The 18806-nt window shown below is 38.2% G+C and overlaps 4 protein-coding genes and 1 long non-coding RNA gene across 5 annotated transcripts in view; 4 read left to right on the top strand and 1 right to left on the bottom strand.

The window, feature by feature from the left end:
- Positions 1-18806, top strand: part of LOC307122033 (histone H2B-like) — a gene marked incomplete at its 5' end in the record, with an annotated part of 119972 nt that overhangs the window by 23822 nt on the left and 77344 nt on the right. The window lies entirely within an intron of this gene.
- Positions 689-1075, top strand: LOC307122031 (histone H2A-like; the record flags this gene model as incomplete). Its single annotated transcript, XM_079809832.1, has 1 exon — positions 689-1075. One exon carries the CDS (start codon positions 689-691, stop codon positions 1073-1075), a length of 387 nt encoding a protein of 128 aa, XP_079665958.1.
- LOC307122027 (histone H3.2) lies at positions 1902-2312 on the top strand (the record flags this gene model as incomplete). The annotated part of the gene is made up of 1 exon (XM_079809828.1): positions 1902-2312. The coding sequence occupies one exon, from the start codon at positions 1902-1904 to the stop codon at positions 2310-2312; it is 411 nt and encodes a 136-aa protein (XP_079665954.1).
- Positions 8713-9024, top strand: LOC307122043 (histone H4; the record flags this gene model as incomplete). Its single annotated transcript, XM_079809843.1, has 1 exon — positions 8713-9024. One exon carries the CDS (start codon positions 8713-8715, stop codon positions 9022-9024), a length of 312 nt encoding a protein of 103 aa, XP_079665969.1.
- On the bottom strand, positions 9920-10367 carry LOC307122046. The gene is made up of 3 exons (XR_013815997.1): positions 10268-10367; positions 10110-10163; positions 9920-10024 (listed from the first exon to the last, which is right to left on the bottom strand). It is a non-coding gene; the product is annotated as an uncharacterized lncRNA (long non-coding RNA).

Raw genomic sequence — 18806 nt, 5'->3', positions numbered from 1 at the left:
TTTATATATAAAACAATTGATTAAAATGGACAGAAATGGGTTCAGACATTGATGATTACAGTCCAAATGGGATGTTTTATAACTCAGTACAGGCAGAATATATTCACTCGACACTGCTGGAGGATTGTGACTCAACCCACACACACTAAAGGCAGTGATAAAACTACAATATTACAAAAGACCATAAAACTACAGTATCAGAAGATCAATGTGCCCAGAATATACAGCGCTTTTGGTAGAAATTCATATCCATATCCCATGTTAAAGTGTGCATGTCAAACCCCAGTAACACATCGAGAGAGAAGTAAATATTCATAAAGCCTGTTTAAATTTCACCATTTTAGTTCAAATATATGTTTACACATATTAACTGCACACAGAAAAACCGCGTTGATAAATTATTATTTAGGGATACAATGCCCTTACCATATTTAAATGAATTTATTTGTAATCAAATATTTTAGTAGTTTCATCTATTTTTCTATTGTATTCCTTAAATACTTGTGCAAATTATTCCCGCTAGAAAAGGGGGTTGGGCTTTAGAGGGAAGTTCAGTGATTGGTTGAAATCTCTTCAGACTCTAAACCAATGGGCGACTGGCAGTCTCGTATACAGACAGTGTGTGGCGAAACACAGACATTCATTCTCTTAATTTCTACTGAGAAAGATTTAGTCAACTATTATTATAATGACCGGCAGAGGCAAAACCGGCGGCAAAGCCCGAGCAAAGGCTAAGACTCGCTCCTCCAGGGCGGGACTGCAGTTCCCCGTCGGCCGTGTTCACAGGCTTCTCCGCAAAGGCAACTACGCTCAGCGCGTCGGTGCCGGTGCTCCGGTTTATCTGGCCGCTGTGCTCGAGTATCTTACCGCTGAGATTCTGGAGCTGGCTGGAAACGCCGCTCGGGACAACAAGAAGACCCGCATCATCCCCCGTCACCTGCAGCTGGCGGTGCGCAACGACGAGGAGCTGAACAAACTTCTGGGCGGAGTGACCATCGCTCAGGGCGGCGTGCTGCCCAACATCCAGGCGGTGCTGCTGCCCAAGAAGACCGAGAAGGCCGCCAAATCCAAATAAACAGATTAAATATTGTGGCAATCTAAAGGCTCTTTTAAGAGCCACCTACTCTATCTCATTAAGAGCACTTTTCTATTACTGTTTATAAATCCCATGGAGTCATTTAGCTTTGAGTGAAAATGAGCTATCAAACTAGTAAATGTTTCATTGTTTTGCATCGACAAATACAACAGTAAGAGTCACACATGATGCATTTTTATTCAAGCACATGAGGTAATGTGTTTACTACCCAAACTTTTGCCCCTAATATTAAAATAATAGTTATGTCTATTAAGTTGTGTGTTGCATATTATAATGGATTATCTCAAATAAAAAAATCTATATTTTAGCATCGGGATAACAAATTGATCATTGTTATTCTGGGTCTTTTGCCCTTTAGTAGCGGCTGCTCTACATAAAAACTGTTATACGGGGCGGATGGAGACCCTAGTGTGTCTTTTCTGGCTGCGGTGTTTTTATTTAGACTGTGATGTGATTGTGTTCTAATCCAAGATCTGCACAACTACTGGGAATTAAGGCCAATATTTCAGAACAAATAAATACATCAATGTGAGTATAAAGATCCGGGAAGTGTAATTTACTCTTTGTTTGATGTAGTCAACAGAAGCTGCTCGAGCGGGAAACCCTCCGCGTGTTTGAAAAGAGGAAACGCGCAGTCATTGGCTAGCACTTATTCGCATCCGTCAAATATTAACCAATCACAGGCCTCTGCCCTCGGCGCGTCACTGTGAGCTCGTGGCGGTCGAATGCTATAAAAGCAGGCGTTAAAATAAAAGGGGCATTTCATTTTCCAGCGCAAACAGGACAGAGAGAAGTATCTTCAGCAATGGCAAGAACTAAGCAGACCGCTCGTAAATCCACCGGTGGTAAAGCCCCGAGGAAGCAGCTCGCTACTAAAGCCGCCCGTAAGAGCGCTCCGGCCACCGGCGGCGTCAAGAAGCCTCACCGCTACAGGCCCGGGACCGTGGCTCTGCGAGAGATCCGCCGTTATCAGAAGTCCACCGAGCTGCTGATCCGCAAACTGCCGTTCCAGCGGCTGGTGAGAGAAATCGCTCAGGACTTCAAGACGGATCTGCGCTTCCAGAGTTCCGCGGTCATGGCCCTGCAGGAGGCCAGCGAGGCTTATTTGGTCGGCCTGTTTGAGGACACCAACCTGTGCGCCATTCACGCCAAGAGGGTCACCATCATGCCCAAAGACATCCAGCTGGCCCGCCGCATCCGCGGAGAGCGCGCCTAAACCCGCATCAAACCACAAAGGCTCTTTTAAGAGCCACTAAAACTGCACAGAATGAGACACTTTCCAGTTTAAACACTAGATATCAGCAGAAAGTTGCGTTACTTGAATATTCTCTAAATCAAACACCGTTTACTGGTAAAATTATGGCAATGTGTGTTCTTTGTTTTAATATCTTAGCTTAATTATTTTAATGAATATTTTCATAGAAAGTGTATTACAAACTGCATATATACATTTTTTTTTTCTTTTTTCACTTAAAGGGTTAGTTCACCCAAAAATGAAAATTCTGTCATTAATTACTCACCCTTATGTTGTTCGAGACCCGTAAGACCTCATATTCATCGTTCATATTCGGAACACAAATGAAGATATTTTTGTTGAAAGCTGATGGCTGAGAAAGGCTTCAGTTAGGCCTCCATTGGCATTCAGTACACTTATACTCCCAAGACCGATAAAAGGCACTTAAAATGTCATTACAAAGTCCATCTCACCACAGTGACTCTACAATAATCTTACGATGCGACGACAATAGTTTTTGTGCGCAAAAAAAAATCAAAATAACACCTTAATCCAACTTGTTATTGCCTTCCGCGTGTGCCTCCACGACGCATGCGCGAGAATATGACGTAGCGCCGGGGCTCGGGATTCCATGAAATGCACACTTTAACCCCATTTTGAGCTCTACGCCGAGACCTAAAGCACGATCAATGTAGAATCCAACAGCTGAGATACGCGCGTCTTCCTCTGATTGTAAACAAATCACTTCTGGGTCATCTGTCCGAACGCCGGATCTGCGTCATATTCTCGCGCATGCGTCGTGGAGGCACACGCGGAAGGCAGTAACAAGTTGGAAAAAGGTGTTATTTTGATTTTTTTTGCGCACAAAAACTATTGTCGTCGCATCGTAAGATTATTGTAGAGTCACTGTGGTGAGATGGACTTTGTAACGATGTTTTGAGTGCCTTTTATCCGTCTTGGGAGTATAAGTGTACTGAATGCCAATGGAGGCCTTTCTCAGCCATCAGCTTTCAACAAAAATATCTTCATTTGTGTTCCGAATATGAACGGAGGTCTTACGGGTCTCGAACGACATAAGGGTGAGTAATTAATGACAGAATTTTCATTTTTGGGTGAACTAACCCTTTAACCCTTTATGGTATGCAGTTGCCAATGACAATTTATAATTCTCTTGTTATTCAGAGAATTAAACAATATATTTGCACTTAGAATTAAAAGGGCAGGCCTTAAAGGTGGCCAATGATGTGCTGTTTTTAAGTCACATGACATTTGAATGTCCCTCCAAAACTCTTTCCCACACACCCTCACACAGAAGCTGAAGTGCTCCAGAAATTGCTCTAATAACCTAATTTCTAAACATCTCTTCTCAAGGGGGATTTATATGCAGAATCTTTGGAAAGTCAAGTATATATTTATATTCAAAATTATGTCTTCTCAGAAAATGAATACATTAATACATTTACGGAGAGATCAATATGAGGAATGCAGAGTTCACTCATGGGATGAGAGTGAGGATGAGTTTGTCCTTTTGAAGGTTTAATGATGGGGATCTACTTATTTTTGGTTTGCATGAGTTCAAAGTATATAAATCTATCAATTTCTAAAAAAAATGTCCAAAATCATAATTTTATAGAAAAACTACTTTTTTAACCATTTTCCATTGTCGTACAGCGTTACTATAGCAACATTTCCTTGAGTTTTTTTTGTCTCATGACTTTGTTTTATTTTTATGATTGTAGCTTTTTCATGTAATAAAAACACATTTTATTCTGAATGCCAAACCTTAGACTTTAATGGCGGAGACAAAAAAGCTGAAAACATCTCACAATTACACTCCTAACTCATTTTTATACAGTTTTTAACCTCTGACCTTTTATCCAGGAGTTTGCCACTTCTTTTCATCTTCAGTCTGTCTGAAAATATACAGCTGTTTTCTTTCCAACTCTCTTTCATTCGCTCCTCCGCAGTTTTGATCAAATCTTCAGCTGCTTCCTAAAGGCCTGTACACATCGGGACGAACATTTGCACTTATCGCCAGAGTTTAGGTCCTTTCAAACTGGATGCGATTTTGAGACGTGAATTATTCGCACGATGGTTTTAGTTTTTGATCAGCTGCTTGTGTAATGAGGGCTTCCACACCGAATGCAAATGTGCTGTGGTGAAAAACGATGTTTAATTTTTTTTAGTTTCGATGTCGATTTTTGTTAACTCTCGCAGTGACAGAAAAGGCTTCAACCAATCACATACAAGGAAACAAAGGTGACGAAATGTCCAGTTGATGTCACTAGCCATTCAATCAACATTAACCTTTGCCAGGTATCGCATTCTCGTGAGATTACAGCTGTAGTTGTGTTTACAGGTGTACAGATGCAGCTGTGTTTGCCCACTGTAGGCTACAGACAACCATATCATCACCTTTTGAGTTAAAACTCGTTATTTCTAAACCTTGTGTCCGCTACCATGGAAAGTGAATGTGTTTCCGTCAGTACGACTGTGTCACTTAAATGTTTAAATTGTGACTCAACTGGAAACAGCAGCTCCGGATCGATTGGTTCCTGAAGTGTTTGTGTGTGTGTGTGTGTGTCGTCTGATGCGCTGCCACTGTCTCTGGACGAGCTCCTCAAATTGTCCCAAAGACATTCAAAAGTAAGAGTGGAACCGGCCATGATAAAGTTTTAGGTTCTGTACAAGATTAGCATACTCCCCTTCAGACTATCTGTTCTTTAAGACTGGCTGCACCCAAAACCTTCTGTTCGGTCTTTTAAATAAAAAGAAAAGCTCATCTTCACTGGATGATGAAGTGTCCGTGTTTTCTCAGCTGTCACGTAAATGTTTTGGACTGTTGGAGCTCTGAAATGTCACAAACTCACGTCGCGGCTGATGTGAATTGTTTTGATGTGAACTATTCGCACACAAAATATTTGTTTTTCCGCTTCGCTTTTTCGTAAAGCGTCCGTTGTGAAAGGGCCTTTTATCGTACCGGTTTTCTGCGCGTCTTGAGTGTTCACACCCAAGCGATTTTCACTGGCGATGCGCAGAGTGAACGTGCCCATTCAGTAGATGGCGCTCCCACTACACAAGGTGGTGCTGCAGCACTTTACTCTTCTGACATTCGCTTGTCACACAGAAGAAGAAGAGAGACAGTATTTACGTGCTTGTTATGTCTATGGCTGAAACCATTCACACAAACTGTGTCTGAAATCGAATACTTCTCTACTGTATAGTATGCTGTTGGGGTAACAGTTTAGGACCCAGGACCAGCAGTGAAAAATGAAGACCAAGAGTCAGGAGTTAGATTAATTAAAGAAATATTTACTAAAGAATAGTTTGCAGTTTCATCAGCAGAAGCCAGCGTCAGAGTCTCTCGTGGAATCGCAGGCCAGACTCTAAAGGCCTGTACACACCGGGACGAATATTGCGCACGCTTATCTCCAGCGTTTTTCGTGACGTTTTTCGGCGCGTCTTGAGTGTTCACACCCAAGCGATTTTCACTGGCGATGCACTGAGTGAACGTGCACATTCAGTAGATGCTCTCCCGCTACACAAGGTGATGCTGCGGCACTTTACGCTTAATATTTTTTATGGAAAAATCACTTGAATGATGATCTTAAATAAATATAAATAGTTTTTGGACATTGCTCAATGCAATCATTGCTCTATGTGTTAGGGATAGAATACCGCCATCTGTAGGTTTGTGGAAAAACTTTAGGAATTATAGTCAAAGAGAAAGAGAGTGCAATGACCACATTATCCACTAGAGCTCCATAGGCAAGGCAAGGCAAGTTTATTTGTATAGCACATTTCATACACAGTGGCAATTCAAAGTGCTTTACACAGAAATGAAATAAAAATATTACAGTTATAATAGGAATTAAAAGAAATAAAAAATAAAGAAAATATTGAAAGATAAAAATAAAGAGTATAATTAAAAATATAAATAAAAACAGGGTTAAATTTAAGCATATAAATTAAAATGCAAGCAGTTCGGACAAAGCACGTACAGTGGCACAGCTCATTCAGTAAATGCACAGCTGAACAGATGTGTTTTGAGTCTGGATTTGAAAGTGGCTACTGTTGGAGCACATCTGATCTGTTCAGGAAGCTGGTTCCAGCTACGGCTGGCATAATAGCTAAAAGCAGACTCTCCTTGCTTTGAGTGAACCCTTGGTATTTTTAATTGACTTGATCCTGATGATCTGAGTGATCTGTTGGGTTTGTATTTAATCAGCATATCTGCAATGTATTGAGGTCCTAGGTCATTGAGTGATTTATATACAAGTAATAGCACTTTAAAATCGATCCTAAAGGCCTGTACACACCGGGACGAATATCGCGCGCGCTTATCGCCAGCGTTTTTCGTGCCGTTTTTCGGCGCGTCTTGAGTGTTCACACCCAAGCGATTTTCACTGGCGCTGCGCCGAGTGAACGTGCACATTCAGTCGATGCGCTCCCGGTACACAAGATGGTGCTGCGGCACTTTAAGCCTCTGACACTCGCTTGTCACACAGAAGAAGAAGAGAGACAGTATTTACGTGCTTGCCAAAACCACATATATATTATGTCTATAGCCAAAACCATTCACACACTTTTTGCTACCTGGCAGGCAGCATTATCAGCTCATTTTCTTCTTTGTCTACTTACTTCCTCTTCGTCGTATCAATGTGTGCTCGGCAAGACCGTTTTGTGCTTGAGCGCCACCAAGTCGTGTTTTACTGTCACTTCAGCAGCTCCAGGCACGTGAACATAAGCGCTGATCTCATTGGTCGGCCAGTTTTTAATGCGCCGCGTCAAAATAAAAAAAACGAACCGAGGCGTTTTTTTTTTTAGATGACGCTTTTTCGCCTGGCGTTTTACGCGTCAGTGTGCACACTTACATTGGCGCCCTTTGTTTAGTCACGATGCGTTAAAGTCGGCGATAAACGCGCGCAAAAATCATCCCGGTGTGAACAGTCCTTTACTTTTGCCCACCAGTTATACTGGTTACAAGGACATTGATTACATCAACAATAACAGATGGCCTAAGCCTTGATTGGCTACAGAGACCTAAAAGCCTAAACATTTGTCACATGTATAGATATGCCGGAATGGCGTCGTTTAGTCAGGATCCTCGTCGCAAAACCCCTCCCAGAAGGGTAAGATTGGCCTCGGACGCCGTAAAGGGCGCCTGCATGTCGGGAGGGGGGTCAGGCCCCGATCAGATAGCTCCAACAAACCTGCACAGAACATGTGAAACGCACACACATACAAGCACTAGGGCATCACACTCTAGTTAATGTCAGGGGAATCTGACCGTTATCAAGAGAACACTCAATACCCAAACAGCGATACAGCCACAGCTATCCTTCACGAGAGAGAGCCATGCATCCTGGCTGGAGGTCAATCCAAGCAGCTGAAGAAATTAGATTTAAAACTACAAAATCATCCTTAAACTAAATATATAAAAGTATGAAATCACACAGAATTACAATCATCTCTAGACTAAATATGAAAGCAGAGAAAGAGATATTTATTTTGATTATCCTTGATTATTCAGGTTATGGATATAATAAAAAGAAACATTGAGAAGGATAGGTGTACAAAAGAAGAGACACAGGTAACTGACCTGCCCCTTCAATGAGAAAAACAGTACGCCAACAGAGTAGTATGTCAGATTTCATAGTATTCGAACAGTTGGCGAAAAGTACCAGGATGACCTACTACTTCCAGCGAGATTCGGAAGTGCACATACAATGGACACTTTACTATCCCATGAGGCCACGGGAGACGATTTATGAATGGAGGTGAAGGGACGTAACTGACGCTGGTAGGTCACATGATCATGACAACCTGTAGTATGTCCGGATTACATTCATACTACATTCATTCATTCGGAGTGGGCGGTAGAGCACGTTGGGTGAGCAAGACCCCATTTCGCCTGGCGGTGTGCAGCGCATTTTTTGTAACAGCGCTCGAGACCCCGCATCTGAAGATGAACGAGTTCAAGGCATAGACTGTAAAAAAACATGGACGTAGTGTCCGTGATGTCACCCATAGGATTCTGATGAACTGTTCTGTTCTGCGCGCCGCGTCAAAATAAAAAAACGAACCCGAGGCGTTTTTTTAAAAATGACGCTTTTACGCCTGGCGTTTTGCGCGTCGGTGTGAACACTCACATTGGCGCCCATTGTTTAGTCCCGAGGCGTTAAACGTCGGCGATAAACGCGTGCGAAAATGTGTGAACAGGCCTTTAGGGTTAAATCACATCGTCTTGTGCTGAACTATATCGAGGGGCGGGGCGTGTGGCGCTGGGGTGGTTTCTGTAAGGTCCTGTAAGCAAATATAAACTGCCTCCTTGTAGCGCTTATTCTCCACTCGTTGTCTTTTGGCCTATTGAGAGTCAATTATGTCTGGAAGAGGCAAAGGCGGTAAAGGGCTCGGTAAAGGAGGCGCTAAGCGTCACCGTAAAGTTTTGCGCGATAACATTCAGGGAATCACCAAACCCGCCATCCGTCGTCTGGCTCGCCGCGGCGGTGTCAAGCGCATCTCCGGTCTGATCTACGAGGAGACCCGCGGAGTGTTGAAGGTGTTTCTGGAGAACGTGATCCGCGATGCCGTGACCTACACCGAGCACGCCAAGAGAAAGACCGTCACCGCCATGGATGTTGTGTACGCGCTGAAACGGCAGGGACGCACCCTGTACGGCTTCGGAGGATAAACGCCTGAAATAAGACAAACCACAAACCCAACGGCTCTTTTAAGAGCCACACACTCCCTCACATAAAGAGTCATGTCACAGCAATGCTCGTCAAATGGAAAATAAAATGACCTTTTTTAAAATGGGAAGTAAATGCACTTAACATTACAGATCTTTCACAGGGAGGGGTTGTATTTCATAAACAACTGTAAAAGTTACAAATGGTCCACTGAACCTGTATTAAATGCCCCATAATTATTCTATAAGGAGAAATTTGTCCGGGTTCTGATGGTTATATTACTTTAAATCAACAAAATGAAATAGAAATGTGAAAGTTCTGCAAAGAAAATATTGGCGTTTCATCAAATAATTTAATGTTCTAAGATGTTTCAATGCTGTATAATTGCATTGAAATCAGCTTTTTGCTTTATTTAGCTTTTGAGTTCTAATGTGTATTTCAGAGAAAACGATTGCAATCCCTTACAAAAAAATCCTGCAGGAAATCCTGAAGGAAAAATCCTGCAGGACCTGCACAATGCATTCCTGCAGGATCCCACAGGATTTTCGTGATCATTTTCCTGTGGGACTTTTGTAGAAATCCTACAAGAATCCTACTGGACTCCTACAAGAATCCTACTGGACTCCTGCAAGAATCCTACTGGACTCCTGCAAGAATCCTACTGGACTCCTGCAAGAATCCTACTGGACTCCTGCAAGAATCCTACTGGACTCCTACAAGAATCTTATAAGAATCCTGCAGGGCTCCTATACAGGAATAACACATGATTCTTACAGGACACCCAAAGAATAGTTAAGCTGCTATCCCAAAATAGATAACCATATAAGAAAAAAAAACAAACCATATCGGAAATCGAATATATTGCATTATTTATAAAAAAAAAAATTCACAAAAAGGCTCAGAAATAGCAAGATATAAACAATAACAAAACAAAGGCAAAGGACCAATAAAAACACTGCTGACAGTAGGCCTACTCCAAGAACACTGCACAAACGTTGTATTCTGTAGAAAGAGAGAACATGTTACAATATAGTCTAAGCCAGTTAACTGAACAAACAAAGCTAAGTTGGTGAATTTGTGTGCTCACTTTTATTCACATGTTGTAGTGTGTGTACCCTCCGTAACGTGCCTCTTCTCTTGCCTATGAGTAATATAACATACTAATGTAAATCATACATCACAAACTTAAAAGTTATCTATGTACTGTAAAAAAACTATTATGATATATACTGTGAAAATATGTACCTTAATAGCATTTTGTGTTCGTCGTTAAGCTTCTCCCGGAATGAAGCCCTTAGAAACTTACGTGGAGTATCTGGGAACCGACCCTGTACAGTGTCTGAAATAATAAATTAATATATATATATATATATATATATATATATATATATATATATATATATATATATATATATATATATATATATATATATATATATATATATATATATATATATATATATATATATATATATATATATATATATATATATATATATATATATATATATATATATAGAGAGAGAGAGAGAGATATATATATATTGAGATAAATATAGATATATATATATATATATATATATATATATATATATATAGAGAGAGAGAGATATATATATTGAGATAAATATAGATATATATATATATATATATATATATTGGGAAAAGAGATACTCAGGCATCAGGATTATTAAAATACATTTTAAATTTGTTTTAATAAATATAGATGCCACTCTTACCTAAAATAAGTTCCACTTTAACTCGATCCAAGAGTGGCTTGGGTTGTGTTCCTTTGTTGGCATTGCCAGGTTTGCCTGATAGGCCATGTGTGGCCAGTGTGCTCCTCCCAAAAACAGCCACTGCTAAATCTTTTATCATGGCTGACCATGAAGTCCCTCCTCTCCCACATGCCTGGAATGTCTCTTTTGTGATATTCAATTTTCTGTGGATTTCAACCTGTGCAATATATGTCAAACAAATGGCAAAAAACTCGCAACACATATTCATGTTCATTTGAAAACATGAGAGTGTGTAAATAATGATTTTTTCTTTATGAACTATTCCTATGATATCTAAAAATGAAGGTTCTTACATGAAGATGCGATTGATTAGCTGGATGAGGAGCATTTTTAGGAGATGTAGCTGGTAGACAGGTTGGTGCAACAGGTCTGGTTATATTGTTTTTTGGCATCAACTCCTCAAATCTGTTAATAATATCTAAATTTGGAACAACAATGACAACAAAAAGTTCACATGACATCTGTAATCGACACCAAAAGGAAGTGTTTTTAATTTTTATAAGAGAAACGTGTAACTACCTTTTTGCAGTTTAAAGTTCAGTGCCTTTAACTCCAGATTTTCAGTATTTTTTTGAACAAGAGTATGTCTGCATGTGGTTCTTCAACCTAAAAAAAAGATCAAAGCTTGATGCATTATAAAGCACATATTAATGCCTTAATCTACATGATCATATTATGCATCCCTTAATCAAACCCAATACCTTAACAACTACCTTACTAACTATTAATAAGCAGTACATTTTTGGAGTTTATTACAGTTTTTCTTAGTTAATTTGGTATATTTCTCGAATCATCTTCGATTTACAAAACAGTAAGTGCATTTCTCAAAACAATTCATAGAAATAGCAAAACACCAGGATTACCTGCAAAAGCCAGTCTCTTGCTTTAAATCCTTAGTTAATCTCTCAAAAGTAAATATCTGTGTCAATGAACATGTCAGTGCCATCAGAATGACAAGTCCTTGTGTCATTGTGTACGGATAAGACAGTCAAATTGCTTAGTCATGTTGTCAATGTAACTGTGTACTCTGGAGGGAGGTTCTGATGTAAACTATGGCTAAAGTTTTGATGACAATAATTTTAAATTATAGGTTACACCTTAGTGTTATGTGGGAGTTTGATTGCAAGAGACTGGACATTTACACTTTTACTGTTTGTACTGTAATTTGTTGACAGACCATGTCATTGCGATACAGAAACGAAAAGACAGCACTGCATATAGCACAAAGAAAAAAAAATATATAAATATGCTTGACATATTATGACAATTATTTGTTCAATTATTTTGCATGTAGACTTATGCTATGAACTAATGCCTAAATGTTGTGGGGGGTGAGACTATTCAACAGAGACCCATTATAATACATTTTGATCAACATGACATAAGCAACTGATAATGTAGGAAACCGCAGAGAATTGTACATAATCATTTGCATGGATATACCGAAGCATTTGCAACTTCAAAGTCTAATTTTTTCAAAGAAATGAGAAACTGCTTTTTGATGAGAAACTGCTTTTTTGATGTGCACAAGTGACACAATGATGTGAAGATTGAACAGGTAGTTTTGAGAATTTCAATTCTGATCTGAGAAATGTACCAAAGCGACTGAGAAAAACTGTAAAGGAAGTCGTAGTTAATAGTGACAAATGGGCCCTAAACTAAAGTGTATATATAACGTATCAGGAAGAAAGATTTTACTCTTCTACGTCTCTTCTGTGGACTTGGTGATGGGCTGTTTTCTGGACTAAATATTTCTTTTCTTTTAATTGTTCTTTTTTCAGGTAGTTTGCCCTCCACTTTTTGCTTTCTCTCCGACTCCATTTGTTGAAGACGTTTCAGCAGCTTGTCCTTATTTTCTAAACAGGAATAAAAAAAACATTTTTCTTGCCTTAATAAAATGCATAATGGAATTCATAGAAATATAAAAATAATTACATTCTGCAATGTTAACTGTTTACCACTCAGCTTCAAAAGAATTGCTGGAGAGCTTTCATCTTCATATTTGACATCAACGACATCTCCCTCATGAATTACTTTTTGAAGTATGTCCTTCCTCTTTACAATATCAAGTGAAGCATCAATCTCTGTCCATTCAATTAAAGCCCACATTTTGTACTATAAAGAAACAATCTTTTAGATTACTTAACGAAGACAGAACAATAGACAGACAGACAGACAGACAGATAGATAGATAGATAGATAGATAGACAGACAGACAGACAGACAGACAGACAGACAGACAGACAGACAGACAGACAGACAGACAGACAGACAGACAGACAGACAGACAGACAGACAGACAGACAGACAGACAGACAGACAAATAGATAGATAGATAGATAGATAGATAGATAGATAGATAGATAGATAGATAGATAGATAGATAGATAGATAGATAGATAGATAGATAGATAGATAGATAGATAGATAGATAGATAGATAGATAGATAGATAGATAGATAGAACAATAGACAGACAGACAGACAGACAGACAGACAGACAGACAGACAGACAGACAGACAGACAGACAGACAGACAGACAGACAGACAGACAGACAGACAGACAGATAGATAGATAGATAGATAGATAGATAGATAGATAGATAGATAGATAGATAGATAGATAGATAGATAGATAGATAGATAGATAGATAGATAGATAGATAGATAGATAGATAGATAGATAGATAGATAGATAGATAGATAGATAGATAGATAGATAGACAGATGTAAACAGACAGTCGACAAAATTGTTTTATATAGATAGCAAGTAACGTTACCCAGCATATAACATGTTAAAAATAAATATATTTAAAAAATAAGCTGTGTTTCTTATTGATGCTCACTATTACAATATACAACATATACATATGATATAATATAACATTTAAACAGTTTTCTACATTTTAAATGAGGGAAAAACATTCACTCACCTACTTCAGCGCTCGATCGACGGTCAACGGTTTCAGCGCGTGCACGTCTAGACAGCGCGTGCGACAAAATAACGGACACTTATCCCAGCGCTGCTACAAAGCAACGGAACGGACCCGTTTCCCTGTAAGTATCCTTTTCATAACTGCTCTAATAATAATCTATATTTCAGCAACCTAGCCAAAAAACGTTATTTATGACATTAGTCATGTTATGGATCATTATAGGTAACTTGTTTAAACCCCTATGCGTTGCTGATTCTAGAGACAGCAACGTTACAATGCGATTTTTTTTTTTTAAGTAAGGCCTAATGTCACTTAATTTATTTATTTTTTACTCGACAGTTGTAGTTTTGGGTTTTTTTATTTTTTGTAAATGTATTTACCTCAATTTGTTATATATATATATATATATATATATATTATTTTTATTTATTTATTTATTTATTTTTATTTTTTTGTGTAAATGTCTATGATGTAAAATTTTAAAGAAATTAGAAAAAAAATCTTTTTCTCAGTTCCATATGATAACATGAAAACATTTTTGTTTGTTTTGTTTACTGGACTATTTACTGCCATCAACTGGAAAGTAAACACTTTTAACATATTTAATAATTTGATGAATAAGAATTCCATTGTTAAACAGAATTGTATATCATTTCATTTGTGAAAGAAGCTACATAAAAGCTGTTATTTGTTACTTGCAGTCAGTGACAATGGAGTACAAGTTGTACCTACAAAAACATACATCAGTTCCAACCGCTACTAAGAGAAGATGGAGTGGTCATGTTAAAGGTATGTTAAAATGAAAAGGTTGTTCTTTTATATAAGTTAAAGGCATTAACCTCTATTTGACGCTGTCTGTTTTGCTTTAAGATTTTAGGAAAAAAACCTACAAAACATGGCTGCAACACCCAGAGTGTCAAGTAAGTAAAAGTCATGCACATATGACATACCATTATATGATGCTACATTACATTCATCCTGTTAGTGTCACTACAGTAACACATTTATTTTATTTTATATATATATATATATATATATATATATATATATATATATATATATATGAGCAAAAGATTCATCTGTGCATTTACTTTTTATTGTTCTGAATAAGGATGACAATTCTGAAGAGGAGATTAGTTACCCATGCAACTTTAACCCACCACCACATCATACCGTGGTAGGACACTAATGTAACTGTCCCTCATGTTTAAACATAACCTGGGCTATCTTTGTATTATTGTTGTTTATGGTTCTGATTGCTAACAGATGGATGACAGATCTGACACTGAAGAGGAGAAAAATTACCCATGCAGATTCAACACATCACCACACCATACCGTGGTAGGACACTGCTAGTTAAATATTCTCATGTTTTACCATATGGGATATCTTTTGACTATAGTTGTTCATGGTTATATGATTGTAAGGATGATGAATTGGAGAGTGCAGCGGAGAACTGGGACCAGCACAGCACAAATGACCCAGCCACAGATCATTCCATGGTAAGAAAACTACATGTTGAACACTATTATCTGGATTAATATTGAGGAATTAAGATACATTGGGACTTTGGGAGCTATTTATTTCTGCTTGTACAGAATACAAATTAGACACATCTGTCCGTCTGTGTGTTTAGGATGAAGAATCTGGCAGTGAGGACTATGAACTACAAAACTGTCCTATGACTCCACCACAAGACCCCATAGTAAGATTGCACACCATAAGTATTTGCAATTCTTATGCAGTTTGTTAGCAGTGACAAGATTTTTCTTTCATGTCATTTTCTTAATCTTTGCTCTTTTGCATATCTAGGACACTACATGTGACAGCGAAATGAGCAACAATGTAGAAAATGTGCCAAATTTGCTTTTGGTAAGATACATAGTAATAATGATTTGTTATTTAGATAGTGAATTGATTTCAAATGGGCCATTAGTTCATTATAACTCACATACTCTTAAGTATTTATGATACTATATCATTGTATGCCAATTATTGTTTTGATTTAAGCATTTAAAATAAATCCTTTTATTTTCCACAATTCGTGTAGATGGATGCTGCAGCAGGTGGTGATGCACAAGATTACAGTGGAGAGAACCCAAACCCAGTAAAAGAGAAGATCTACCCCAGTGCTAAGATTAGTCATGAAGAATCCCTTTTATCAATTTTATGTTATGCTCTTAGGCACACCACAACAAAATCTGCCCTTAGTGATTTATTAGACCTAATTAATTTACATTGTCCAGAAGGAACTAATGGAGTACCCAGTAGTCTATATAAATTTCTTAAAACATTTGATTGCAACTCTTTTGAAATGATGTACATCTGCCCCAAATGTCATCATTACTTTGGTAATGAGATCCCAGCTTGTTGTGCTTCATGTGGTTCTGAACCTGGGGATATGAACTCACTTATTAAATCAGGTGACATTTTTCTGAAAGTATCAATCAGAAAACAATTGGAAGAAAAGATGTTAGATTCGGTATTTAGAGCAGCGTTGGATTACAAATGGACAAGGGGCAAAAGCAGTCCAGACAGTGTCCAAGATATTTTTGATGGTGCCATGTATAAATCTGTCGATCCCCTGAATGATCCAGACCAGTTGAACCTTTCACTTACTTGGAATGTTGATGGTATCCCCATTTTTAAATCATCTCCTTTCCACATTTGGCCAATCCAAATCATAATCAATGAACTACCCCCAGATATGAGAAGCAGGCATGTGCTGCTGGCTGGTTTGTGGTTTGGTCCTTCTAAGCCCAAAATGAATTCTTTTATGCAACCATTTGTTGATGAGTGCATTCAGCTAGAGAAGGAAGGTCTAACAGTAATGCACAGCGGACAAAATGTTCGTGTGTTTAATCTTGTCTGTGTGTGCGACTCAGTTGCTCGCTGCTCTGTCCAAAATATTAAACAATTCAATGGGGAACATGGATGTAACTGGTGTTATAAGAAGGGAGAAGTTGTTGCCAAGGGAAATGGTTTCACTAGGATATATAGTTCACAAAGTGGAGATTCAAACACACGCACGCACAACCAGCATCTTGATGATGTGAGAACAGCAGTTAAAACAGGCACATGTGCTCGAGGAGTCAAAGGGCCATCACCTTTAATGCTTTTAACATTTTTTAATATCATACTAGGATTTTCTTTTGATTACATGCATGGGATTTTACTGGGTGTATGTCGGCAATTGACAACACTATGGTTTGATACAAAGTACCATGGAGAGAGCTGGTATATTGGAAGAGTAATCATGGCCATTGACAAACGGCTACTTGAAATCAAGCCACCAGTTAATATTACAAGACCTCCCCGATCTATAAAGATTCGTAAGTTCTGGAAGGCCTCAGAATACAGGAATTTTCTTTTGTTTTATAGTCTTCCATGCCTGAGTGGCATTTTACCACGCCAGTTCCTTGAACACTTACTGTTACTTGTACAAGGAACTTATTGTCTGTTAAAAGATAATATTTCTTCACATGACATCGATGCAGCTGAATATCTGCTGAAAACTTTTGTGAGCCGTTTTGAGAAATTGTATGGCAAATGTCATGTCAGTTTCAATGTGCACATTTTAGAGCATGCTGCACAATCTGTGAGAAACTGGGGTCCACTATGGTGCCAGAGTGCTTTTATTTTTGAAAGTCACAATGGCAACTTGCAAAAGCTCTTCCATGGCACACAGGCAGTTCCAGAGCAAATTCTCAATGCGTTTCTTCTTTTTCAAAGTGTTCCAAGACTTTTGACAAGCGTTTACAGCAATAGTATTAATCGACTAAGCAAGGACTTTGTTGAGCGGATGTTACATGGGTACAAACTTGCCAAAAACTGCGCAATTAAAACAAATGTAATCTTCCTGGGTTCACCAGTTGTAAGATCACCAACACCCAGAGAGGCATATCTTCTCAGCGAACATGGCATTAATGTTCATCAGTGTGCATTTTATGCAAGGGCTATAATTAATGGAAACAGATTTCACTCAAAAACAAGCACAACACTATCTAGAAGAATTAACCACGCAGTTCTTACAGAAAACGGGGCGGTGGCACTGGTGAGGTCATTTGTTGATGTGGGGCTTGACACAGGCTACACCTTTATCGATCCAGTTAGCACTGCCAAATTTAGCATGGTTAAAGACAGACAAACAGGGACTACTGTCTCAGGGATAGTTAAGGAGAGCTGTATTTCTAGTGATGTCAAATTAATTAAGTGCACTGAAATCAAAACAACTTGTGTTTACTTGAAAAATGTGTACGGAGTAGGCCTACTTAATTTACTTTGCATTCAACCTAACAAATGGGAAGTTGACTGAATAGTCATGTACTATATGTATAGTAATGTACTGTATGGTACAGTAATTTGTACATATCTGTCATATACATACATTTATTTTTAGCAAGTGTTTAATAGAGACTTTTGGTTACTGTATAACTATGTTTGAGGCCACACTTATTCGTAAATTAGTACAATGTCTATTCAGTATGTAGAAAAGTTTATAGGCCAGCTGATTTATTTTGAGTTGTGAGGGCATCAATTGTCATTGTTGATTGGACAGTTTAATCTTCAATGCATTTTTTGAGAAAGTTTGCACTGTGCACTAGATTATTGGCATGATTGTATTGTACGACGTACAGTAAAGTAAGTTATTAATTTTGCAATATGCTGTTTTCTTAAATGTTGATACAAATTAATAGAAATGTTATATGTGGTATTGTTTTGAAATGAATGTGGGAAGAATTCTACAAAACAGTTAACTGTTATGCTCCTTTTACAATAACTGCTTATACAGTATGTATAGCTAGTAAGTTATTGAAGGTATGCAATAAATGTTGGAAATCCTTAAGTGTGTGAATTAATATTTTAATGCGGCAATTAAGTATGTGTATTCAATCAATCAATCAATCAATCAATCAATCAATCAATCAATCAATCAATCAATCAATCAATCAATCAATCAATCAATCAATCAATCAATCAATCAATCAATCAATCAATCAATCAATCAATCAATCAATCAATCAATCAATCAATCAATCAATCAATCAA

This window comes from Gobio gobio, assembly GCF_949357685.1.
Source record: "Gobio gobio genome assembly, chromosome: 25".
NCBI classification, from domain to species: Eukaryota; Metazoa; Chordata; class Actinopteri; order Cypriniformes; family Gobionidae; genus Gobio; species Gobio gobio.
This window is presented reverse-complemented; position numbering and strand designations above follow the sequence as displayed.